The sequence below is a fragment of the Sus scrofa genome, chromosome 9, assembly GCF_000003025.6.
Source record: "Sus scrofa isolate TJ Tabasco breed Duroc chromosome 9, Sscrofa11.1, whole genome shotgun sequence".
Lineage (NCBI taxonomy): Eukaryota > Metazoa > Chordata > Mammalia > Artiodactyla > Suidae > Sus > Sus scrofa.
This window is the reverse complement of record NC_010451.4, coordinates 63,619,553-63,631,752: the sequence shown is the minus strand read 5'-3', so window position 1 is coordinate 63,631,752 and position 12,200 is coordinate 63,619,553. Positions and strand designations below refer to the sequence as shown.

The following is a 12,200-nucleotide window of genomic DNA, read 5'->3' as shown; positions in this document are numbered from 1 at the left end:
GCTACTATAACAGTCACTTTTCCAGGCATCATGAAAAGTTAACATGAGGCTATGATGAGATTATCATCAGCTGTTTCTCCTCTTTTCAAAATTTGTATTCTCTCTTATTTTTTTAAAGCAATCATAAGATTTGCTTTTCATTTTTTAAAAAGAAACCAAATGTTATCTGATCCTTAAATGTCATTTTATCCCAGAATTTCCTCTGCAAATTCACCATCCAGATATTCTTTTGCATGTAGTTTAGAGTATTTTTCTGGAGGCAGCTCAGTGAGAAAGTTCCTGCTAATTTTGACTTGTTGCTAAGTTTGGTCTATCTTGATGTACCTTCTACCTATTTGTTCTAAATCCTTAGATGCAGGAACATATTTATAACCTTGGGAAAGGAGGAAGACTGCATGCGCCTCATATATTAAACACTCTCTTTTTTTTTTTTTTGGTCTTTTTAGGGCTGTACCTGCAGCATATGGAGATTCCCCGACTAGGGAAGCCTACACCACAGCCCAGCTACTCAGGATCTGAGCTGCGTCTGCAACCTACACCACTGTTCATGGAATGCTGGATCCTTAACCCACTGAGCAAGGCCAGAGATTGAACCCGCATCCTCATGGATAACAGTCGGGTTTCTTTACCACTGAGCCACAATGGAAATTCACTCTTAACAGACTTCTTAAGACAGACTGTTGGAGCCCTTACTATGTTGGCCAAATTACTTCCCCTTCACTGGCTCCCATTGTGTAATACTGTTCTGAAGTTTATTTACTAGTGCAGAAGAGTCTCTAAATCTCAGGGGGAGGAAGGAAGTCAGGCTTTGCCTTTTCTAGGAGTGAGATTCAGCTCTTTTTGAGGATCAGGGGAATTTCTAGAAGTGGTAGTATAAGGACAAGGTGGTTAAGTAATAGAATCCCAATTTAGAGTAGCTCGTCTACTACTGTATTAGAGTAGTTCTTCTACTACTGTGTTAGAGTAGCTCCTCTACTACTGCGTTACAGTAGCTCTGCACACATTATTTCTCCTCTCTGCTTCCATTCCATTATCTGAAAACTGGGAGAAATAATTTTAACTTTCTCATATGGCTTTTTAAAAAAGTGATTTAAATAACGCATGTATTAAGTATTCAGTTTAGTGTCTGACATAGAATAATTGCTCAATAAGTAGCATAGGGTGGTTGAAAAGAGCACATCTGAAGAGACGGTTGCAATGATTGGATAGTAATAACTAAAGAGTTGTGTGATTAAGTTTTTTAAAATGCATGGGAAACATTTGACTCAAATTGGCACAAATTAGCTCAGTATATTTTATTATCCTTCATATTTCTTCTTATCTTCATTGACACATTGTTTCTTAAGTGTATTATATGATTTACAAAACCTATGGATGCTCATGGTAGAGTAAGTCGATCTAGTTTCTGAGTATTTCCAGACAGCTGCCGCCTGATGCCCTAATGTTAATAATGCAAAACTGAAGACCATAATATGTCCAGATCAGTCTCTGTCTCTGGCTGGGACATTAAAAACACAGTGAACTCTTGGATATGAAAAGTGGGGTTATGGATGGTTGTTAAAAAGTCTTCTGATATCCATGAAGATAGGATACTCACAGAGTTCCCTAGCCTTAGAGTTGTTAGGGAAGAACATGAATACAGACACTATCAAAATATGGTTCAACATTATGTGGACCTGAAAGTAGTTTAGGCCAATCATCCTATGCTCTGCTACCCTGTATTCTGTTCACTCTTACATTGCCACATAATGTTTGGCTTCATGAGTGTCTGTTGATTTTAGTCTCCCAAAATTGAATTATTAAAATTATGTCTCTGTAGGAGTTCCCTTGTGGCACACCTGGTTAAGGATCCAGTGTTACCACTAGAACGGCTTGGGTTGTTGCTATGGTGCTGGTTTGATCATCTGGGAACTTCCACATGTTGCAAGTGCAGCCAGAAAAAAAAATAAAAATAAAGGAAAGCAGACTAATTCTTTTTAAAAAATTGTCTCTAATTCAAATAAAGGGATGTTATTTCATTTGGGAGATAATAAAACATTCTGAAAAGTAAAGAAAAATTTTCAGCCACCAAATACTTGAAGATGTATGGGAAATGGTAAATAAAAGTAAAATATAGTATACTCCTTATAACAATAAAAACATGTTAATTTTTATCCCTTTACCTTTAAGATTTGCAGTTTGTAGAGGTCTTTAGACACTAAGATCAGAAGAGTGTCCTCAAATATGTTAAAAATATTTTGGTATAAATTCTGGAAAACAAGAAAGTTTTACAACCAGCCAGCCAGCCTTAGATAAAATTTTACCAATGCCTATAGTTTTGCATCTTGGAGTCCTGAATTCTCACAAACTGAAGGTAAGAAAGGAGAGAGGTAGCTATGGAGATGAAATCTCATTCAATATCATGTACCATGAATCTACCTTATGGGCAAGTGAACTCTGTATCTCTGCTAAGAAATAAAAATTGCAGATGTTGCTACTCTTACCATAGGATTCTTCTCCCTCCGTCTTTATTGGCCCCCATTTCCTTTTTTGCAACACTTGCCAGTAAACTTGCTCTTTTTGCTAAACAAATTAACTCAAATCTCTTCACAAATCTGTTCCTATAAATCCTACACAATCTATTAAATCCCATGGATTGTAGAATTCACAAGTCTAGGGATCTTGATTAGTGCTGGAACTTGCTATTTATCTGTTATACCTAAAAGAGTAAAAGAGAAAATAAAGATGACAACTTTTGGGCAGACATTCTGTGGGATCTCTGTGATGCATAATAGGTCTCATCATAATTAAAGGAAGTAAAGTCTTACATCGAGGTCTTCTTGGTCATCTTCGTTCTTTCCAATTTCTTTCACTTTGTCACGACTTGGTATAGCAAACAACATTTTAAAGGATGACTCTATTATTTTCAATTGGGATTCAAACTGCAATAAGGGATCTACAAAGCTGACAAGAAAAAGGTATACCTATTAAAATTGAGGAAAGAACAAATGTAACCTAGTTTTTTCTTAATTAATGAGACTGTACTAGAAAATGAAGCCAGACTTTTGGCTTTATATAGCATGTGGGATTTAAATATTATTGTAAAAATGACAGTAGTGCTTTAAATATAAAGGATTTTTTTTTGTTAAAAGTAGTTTGTAATCAGTTATTTAGAATTCAAAATGTATTTCTCCATAGACATAATAACATAGCCCATAAAGCCACCCTGAGGTTTAGGCAGTTGAAATATTTACTGCTTCATTTTTTCTATTTCTAGCATTTAATATTTCTGATATTGGGATACATATTCTAATTGATGGCAAAATAAACCTTCCCATCAGCAGCTAGAAAGATAAGTTGTGACATGCCTTTGTTAAGTGTGATCTGGATTTTTTTGAGGTGAAAATAATTATATTTTTTTTAAAGATGGCAATGCAGTTGGTAAGATAGGAAATCTTGTGCTGAACTAAGAATCTTTTTCCTCTGCTGGACAAGAAGATCTAAATATCTAATATCCATTGTTTGAAATGGAATCTCTTGGAATATATTAGATAATTTTCAAATCTTGGGAGGATTGGGTAAATGGATTATCACACTCTAAACAGCTAGCTATCAAAAGTTTCCAATACTATTTTCAGTGGTAAATTTATAAGAATGTACGGCTTGTTTTAGGAAAGTGTAAAATTAATACTTTGATATTATAGAAAATAATGTCCTTTAATGTACTTTGAAATCACTTTGCCAGTCCTAAAAACGCTAAAATGGTCCAGGTCATGAAAAGAAATTGGGAGAGTAGCGTAATACTCTGATGCCATGCTGAAGTGCTGATGGACAAAGAATTTTTAAAATTTAAATTGTGAAGAAGGCTGAAGGTCAGATATTGGTGATACTAAAGAAGAAGGTCCCATTCAAATCTATGGGTCAGCATGGGTAGTGATCAGGAGGAATACATTATTTGGTCTAAATGTTTTTTTTTTTTCCAAAAGAACAGTTATTAAATTACTAATGTGTTTTATAACCAGTGACATCTTAGAATTAGGTATTGTAGTGTAAATCCTTTCTTATATTGCATAATGTATGACCAGGTAGTATAGAAAGAAACTTGAGAAGAAAAAATAAGGATTCCTCACAAATTACTACATTTTTCTCAATTTTTGAACTAAGTATTTGTTTCAAATATTGGAGTGAATTGAGAAGTAGGGATAAAATAAATGTATTAAATTTTTTGACATTTTTTATTTCTTTCTATCATGAAGCAATAAATATTATCTAAGATCAGTAAGCAAAATTTTTACAAGTTTAATTTTAAGAATCACAATTGAGTAAGGAAAGGTAGATACCTCCTAACAAAAGCATGGGAAAATTGCATTAAACATGATCAGAAATAAATCAAGAGGGCTGTATTAACATGATACAAGTTTAATTCAAATGACATAATATTAAGAGAGGCATATATAATTATTATAAAATAATAAAAGGCATAGTTATATGAAATGTCTCAAAGAACATAGAAACAAAAATGAAAGATTATTAAGAATAATTATTAAAAGATACAAATTATTAAAGATATAAGGAGAAATAGAAAGAGCTATAGGAAAAGTATAAGCACTCAATTATTAGCATATTGTAGGTAAAAAAATTCTGCAAAATAAGAGATAGTCAATAAAGGAATAAATAAATTGTATTAAATGAGATAACAAGGATTATCTTTTTATGTAATCATGGCATGCCAACAAATATTTATCATATATTGATCTATAGAAAATTTCAAAATATAAAAATATATATATATTTTATTCTCAATGAAAACTATTTTAAAAAGTTAGAAAGTTCAAAGTATTTAAAAATATCTGAATACCATCTAGAATTTTTTTCATTTAAAATAAGAGAAAAATTAAAAATAGCATATAACTTAAGATTTTAAAACAGCTGAAAGTATAACTAAAGAAATGAGGGACATAAGCTAATGAATATGTTATTTAAAAAAAGAAAACAAGGAAATGATAAGTATAATGATCACTATGGCAAGTTTAAAGATTTAAAAGAGAAGAAAAAGAGGAAGCAGAAACATAATAATTAACAAAATCTAAATTAGTCAAAAAAAGAAATAAACTACTATATGGGCTTAATAGAAACAAAATTTATTTATATTATTAAATTATACAGGTATATATGCAAATACAGCATGTGTGAATCTTTTATTATTTTTTATTATTCACTCCACATGAGTGAATCTTTATGTACCAAACAATAAGTGGCCTATATGTGAAAAGCAAAATCTGTAATAAATTTTAAACAATAAAGAAGAATTGTTATGTGGGAGATTTGTAGCACATGGAGATAGACCAAAAAATTAAAATACAGAATAGGTGATCCTAATCCTGGATATGGCCTTGCCATGAACCTTGTAAAATAATATAATAAGCAAAATTTTGTTTACATATATCTATGTATACATATGTATATATGTATATGCATATCTTCTATATGTGTATATATATATATATGCATATATTCTAGGTGACTAGGCTTTGAAGAAACACTAATTAGTGCAGTTCTTCTGAAGAATAAATTGATACTATCAAAAGTTCTAAGAAGGGTGAGTTCCTGCTGTGGCTCAGCAGGTTAGAATCTGACTAATATCCATGAGGATATGGCCTTGCTCAGTGGGTTAAGGATCCAGCATTACCATGAGTTATGGTGTAGGTTACATATGTGGCTCAGATCCTGTGTTGCTGTGGCTGTGGCCAGAAGCTGCATCTTTGACATGACCCCTAGTCTGGGAACTTCCATATGCCATAGGTTCAGCCCTAAAAAGCAAAAAAAAAAAAAAAAAGTTCTGAGAAGATTAATTCCATATTTGTTTCCTTGGCTTCAGTTCAGGGGAAACAGTTGCTAAATCAGGATTATAAGTACAAGATTTCTAAAAGAAGCAGAGCAGGAAGGAAAGAGGGTTTGAGTAAGAAGAGTATGGATTACAGCAAGTTCCAAGAATGTTCAGCCTTGATAATGGGGATTCAAGCTGAAGTCACCCATTGGAATTATTCATCCTACCATGCTGTGTCATCAGTGGGAGTAGCCTGCAGGAAGCGAGGCCTCAGGGACTATGCTGGTAGATCTACACAGGAGCCATTGACTGATGAGGGTCCCCCAACAGCAGTGAATTTTCATGGCTGCCTATCACTAAAACAGTAACCTCATTCTCAGAAGGGTGTTTCAAAGAAGTATTTCAGAGTAGATGCAGTCCTGTGTACAAAGATGACTACCATAATATTGGTAAAACATATAATTTAGAAAACAGCAAAATTTGAGAATATTATGCTGCCATTAAAATGAAAATATGATTTTACAGAAATAATAAAAAATTAAGACAAAGTTAAAGTGAAAACTAGTATAGGAAATTGCTTGTGCAACCTGCTTATGATTCTGCAATGATTACCTTATCTACCTATCCATGAAATAAAGAAAGGTTTAAAAAGAACATGTGAAAGAACTAATAATTGCTGAAATAGGATGGTGGAATTTGGAGTAATTCTTTGTTTCATGTTTGTGATATGTATCAATTACATTTTACAGGTATTCAATCATTGAAATAAGATAGCATTAAAGCTTATTATACCTGGAGTTCATGGCCAAGATTATGGCTTGGCCACTTAACAGGCCTGAGTAAGCATCCCATAGGCTGTTAGCTGTTTGTGCCTATACATACCAGAAAAAAGAAAAGAATCAATGATGACAGACTTATGGGACTCATAACACTATTGTGTAAATCTGTCTTTTACAGAGACCAAAGGGACCAAACTGGACTTGGAGGACAAGCCCAAATGTTCATAGAAGTGTTGAGACCCATACGCAATGCTAAATGCTGGCCTTTTACAGTCAACTATGGTTTTATATAATTACTGTGTCAAGACAAAATTGTGTTAGGAATTCTGTTTACCAAGTGCTCTTCTATACACCACTCTGTTAAGTGCACTCTACTCAGTGTGGATTCTACATATTAAGATGCTAGCAAAATTTGAGAATATTATGCTGCCATTAAAATGCCATTAAGTCAGGCCTTACTGAAGAATATCCAAACTAATACTACTATATAATGAGAACCACGTAGAGGTCAATGTATAGCTAATATAACTATTTAAATTTATAAATGATGATCAGTGGGACTCCGCTAAGAATTTCCAGTTCTTTATTCAAAAAATTGGAGAACTGGAGAAGGCCTAATAGAATAGCATCACTTCTCTTCTGTGCATCCCACTCTTGTTCATGCCAGACCATGTTGTAATGTCACTTTCGTGTGTCTGGTTTATTATTGTTGCTTACAGAAATTCTCAGTCTCTATTTCTGAAACAGCTAAAAGTTCTCTTTTATGTACTACAGCATAATAATGATACTTCGAAGGGGATTTATTTCCTCTAGAGAATAGGCAAATGCATGCCCCTAATTACTTATCACCCTAAAAAAAAAAGCTCTTCTCTGTTTGTTAAGTGATGCTTTGCTGACCCCCACATTAAATGCCCTGTGAGATCTATGTTCTACCTCTATGGGGTGTGACAGGTAGCCTCATGCATAGTGCTATATGCCTGTCTATTAAGTCCATGTTGTAGACTGCATGTTTGAATTTTGAGACATTTCTATGTTGAAACCTTAATCACCAAAGTGATGATTTTAGGAGGTGGGGCCTTTCGGAGGTAATTAGGTTTGGATGAGGGCATGAGGATGAAATCCTATGATGAGATTAGAGCCTTGGTAAGAAAATATGTCTCCTTTAAAAGCATTCCCAGGATAGTCTGGAAATTACCAGAGGAGAGTAAGCAATAAAAATTGTCCAACATGTATAAACTCATTCTCCAGGGGCATCAGTCTAGGGATTTTAGGAATTTGCTGGGAATTTCACCTGCTTTTTCCAATTACGCTTTTTGTTATTGTTCAGAATATATATCATGCTTACCAGTATTTCCAAGAAATTCTTCAGTTCTTCCTCTGAGGAGAATTGGTAACATTCTGGCTTTAACTTCTGTTAAGGATATGTTCTTTCTTATATCATTTTCAATTTCTCCTTAATCTCTATGGCTCTTTGTTTAAACCCCACAGTAATGATAAACTTGTCACAATCCTGGAAATCTGTACTTTCTAACATATTTCATAATGCTGAGTTCTAGGGCCAGTCTGGTATGTCTTAAGTTTCCATATTGATTATTTTGGCTTTCTCCTCTAGGCTATCCATCTGCTTTATTTATATATATATATATATAGATATATCTTTATATATATCTATATATATATCTTTATATATATAGATATAGATATAGATATAATATCACTGACATTTTTGTCCAATATCTCTCGGCATCCTTGGCTGGAAGAATTGGAGTTGTACCAACCTGACTTGTTTCATAAATCTCAGATGTTTCAAATCACATACATATAAGGTATGTTACTTATGCCAATCTTAGCCAGGGGGAAAATGGTGTTGTCATAATAGTCATTGTTTTGAGGGAATTTGAACTTCCCTCTGATAATTCCCAAACTATCCTGGGAATGCTCTCAAAGCAGCCACAGACTTAGCCTTCTAAAATACTATATGAGTCTGTACCTTTCCCTTCATCTCTAGCTCACTAGAATGCCTCCTTCCTCTGACAATAGCATAATATCAAGAGTGCAGAGAGATGGCGCATCTGAATTGATGGCATGAATACCAAAATATCCAACCTTTTAGGTTCCTGCCTGTGCTGGTGCCTTAAAGAAGACAGTGATGCTGTTGCTGATCCTCTTGTGCCTCTACCAAACTAGTTAAGGCCAGATTCCAAGACAGCTGAAGGCTGCACCCAGAATAAAATCACCCCCTGCTTTTAAATCTAGTTAAATCATTTTCTGCTACTGCAAAAATACCAGAACCAGTACAACTACACTATGTACAACTACACTCTCAGTACTGTAGTTCTTTCAGTTTTTACTTATTCTTGTATTCATTTCTTGCTTATGATTTAAACTCAGTAACTGGGACTGTGCTGTAGTGAGACTCTTCCCCATCTTCTAGCCCATTGTCCTTGAATACTGCTTATGCCCCTTGAAAATCTCTTCACACAATATGTGTTCTTCTCTTGCAGGCTTTGCTATCCTGGGAGTTCTGCCTCATAAGGAATGGTCCAGATATGCCTGAATTCTAGTGAGAACTCAGTTTAGGCTCAAATCATGACCTCTACAGGAGACAAGTTTGGTTTTTGTCCCAAAAATCATTTGACCATCTCTTTTTTTTTCTATGTACAACTATTCACAACCTGTCAGGTTGTGTCCTAGGGCATACAAGGATGAGTAAGAACATGACTATGCTGCAAAGAAAAAGCTAGAAACAGTTTTTTTTTTTTTTAAATCAAACTACCTATTTTTCCTTCCACCCACTGTGGAAGGAAATTAAACATTAATTAAGACAGGCTCATAATGGAGATGGTGAACAAGATTGTTTATTCCCCAAGAGAATTCAGTTACAGTAATATCCCCATTAAAATTCACTTACCACACGGTGCCATTTGACACTGGACTGCAGAATCTGGATATTACTTGCTAGTTAGGGAGAAGAAGGAGACAAGTTAAAAGGGAATGAACTCTTACCTCTTTGGTGGAATATTTCCAAAGTAAATATTTGTATAACCTTACTGGCAAAGCCTTACAAAAATAGTACATGCATACACATACGCACTCAAGAAAACTTAAGCAAATCCAGTATAAATATTATTGAACCACACAACTAAAAGATTAGCAAACAATATGGAGCCATATTAAAAGAATAAAGAATCAGGGAGTTCTCTGATGACCCAGAAGTTAAGGATTTGGTGTTGTCACTGCTGTGGCTCAGGTTCAGTCCCTGACCTGGGAACTGCTACATGCTGCAGGCATAGCCAAAAAAAAACAAAACAAGAACGAATCATAACCAAGTGATACTTATTCCAAACATTCAAGGAAGGTAGATAAAAGAGAACCCATAATATGATTCTCAACACTAATTGCTAAAAAAAAATTATAATTTTTATTGAGGTAAAAAATTCTGATAAAAATTTGTCTATTCTGATAGAAATTCTTAATAAATAGATATGTAGTCAGTTTCTTGGTATGCCATGTGAACACAAAACCAGAACCAGATGTAGTAAGGAAATAACTAGACACACTCTAATTAAAATAAAGTACAAGACAAAGATTATCATTATTATTACTATCAATTGCCATTTCTGGACATGCATCCAATGTTATTAGAAAATAGAAAGAAATAAGTATATTAAAATTAGAAGAAAACTATATTATTTTTAAATTATTTAATTCATGGGAAAGAATATAAGTGCCTTTAAAATCTCTCTGGTATCAGGATGATTTAATTAGAATTGGAGTAATCAGTTACAGAAATGCTTGGTAAAACTCCCTTATAAAACCTGGTATGTTTTTATTTGTTTGAAGGGGTAGCCCTTTGAAACTATTTTTATTTCTTTCATTTTAATTGTTTAATTTTCTAGGTCTTTTCTATCTTTTTAAAATTAATATCCTTAGTTTTGAATAATTTTAGATTTACAGAAAAGTTGCAAAGAGAGTAGAGAATTCTCACCTTATGTAAGCATGATACATTTCTCAAAGATGAAAAATTAATATTGGTATATTTGTATCAAATAAACTATAGACTTTATTTTTCCACTAATGTCTTTTTCCTGTCCCAGTATCCCACATTGAATTTCATTGTCATTTCTCCTTTGTTTTATAATTGTTTTGCAGTCTCTCCTTGTTCATGAATTTGATTATTTTGAAAATGGTACTAGTCAGATATTTTATAGAATGCTCCTCAGTTTGCATTTATCTAATATTTTCCTCCTGATTTTAATGTAAATATAGCTTTTGGAAAATACATAACAGAAATGAAATGTCCTCATAATGAGAAAGAATCAGATTTTGAATTTAATCCATAGTCCTCTATTTTTCTTTTATCATATTTAGAGATGTGGCTTCACTTTTAAGTAAGCCCTCTTTGCTTCTGCCTTCCTTGGATTCATTTTGACTGCCCCCCCCCAACTTCTCCTTGTGGATACTTGATTCAATTATTTCCAACATTTCTGGTTTAAAATTCTAAGTATTTAAAACTATAAATTTTTCTCTATATATTCTTCCAGCTATATGCTATGGGTTCTGGTATGTAATGCTATTGACATTCTATAATTTCCATATTAACTTTCTGTTTAACCTGAGAATTCTTTACAACAGTACTTTTTATGAAAATGGTAGAGTTTTTGGTTTCATAAATTTATCTTTGGCTTTTAATTTTTTGCATTGTGAACAGAGAATATTTGTTATAAAATTTTGGAATTTATATAGAAACACCTAGCTTAATGTAGGGTTATCTTTTGTGAGTATACATTTTTGTGGGTACTAGGAAAAGATATATAATTTTTTTCAGGGCTAGAGAGTGATATATATGGGTTTCTTTCTCCCAAATACATATATACACACTTACCTCTGTCTGAAGCATATCCTAAATTCTTACTTGCTTTAATACTCCTTGATGACATGCTGACAGGTGAATTAAAGCCTTCTAATACTAATGCTGCAAAAGAGTACTTTGTATTGGTACATGAACCAGTAATTTTCCAATAACTTTGTTTTGCTTTATCAGTTTTGATGCTACTATGTTATATGGTATGTAGATTACATTAATTTTTGATTGCTGTGTAAAAAGTCCCCACCCACTTATTATTTGAGGTTTCTGTGGGTCAAGAAGGTCAGGCTGTGCCTAGGGCCTCACATGGCTAGAAGCACGTTGTCCTATGAACTGTGCTCTGGATCTTCTTCCAAGGTCATTTAAGTTGTTAGCAGATTTCAGTCCTTGAGGTTGAAAGACACAAGCCAGCTGTTCTCTTGCTGGCTCTGTTTGAGGGCAACTTTTAGCTTCTAGAAGCTGTCTGCAGTTCCTTGCTTTGCGGTGCCATCACAGGGGCTTATCACACTACCAATATCTGACTTCTGTCTCCAACATCAGGACCCAGACTTAAAGGGATCATTACACCAGGTGCATTCGTAATCTTCCTTTTGATTAGCTCAAAGCCAATCTTCTAATAACCTAATTACATCTGTAAAGTCCCTTTTGCCATATTGTGTAACATAATCATATCCCATCATATTCAGAAATTCAGCCTGTATCCTCGCTTGATTTTTCAGCTTTAAAAGGAGGGATTTATACAAGGCAC

General features: G+C 33.7%; 1 protein-coding gene across 1 annotated transcript in view; it reads right to left on the bottom strand.

Moving 5' to 3' along the window:
* Window positions 1-11,525, bottom strand: part of MROH9 (maestro heat like repeat family member 9) — a 106,893-nt gene extending 95,368 nt beyond the window's left edge. Inside the window, exons 1-5 of the mRNA XM_021063956.1 lie at window positions 11,471-11,525; window positions 9,497-9,543; window positions 6,599-6,678; window positions 2,808-2,943; window positions 2,163-2,249 (exon numbers count right to left, since the gene is read on the bottom strand). Coding sequence (XP_020919615.1) covers window positions 2,163-2,249; window positions 2,808-2,943; window positions 6,599-6,678; window positions 9,497-9,543; window positions 11,471-11,525 — 405 coding nt within the window. The remainder of the gene's footprint in view (window positions 1-2,162; window positions 2,250-2,807; window positions 2,944-6,598; window positions 6,679-9,496; window positions 9,544-11,470) is intronic.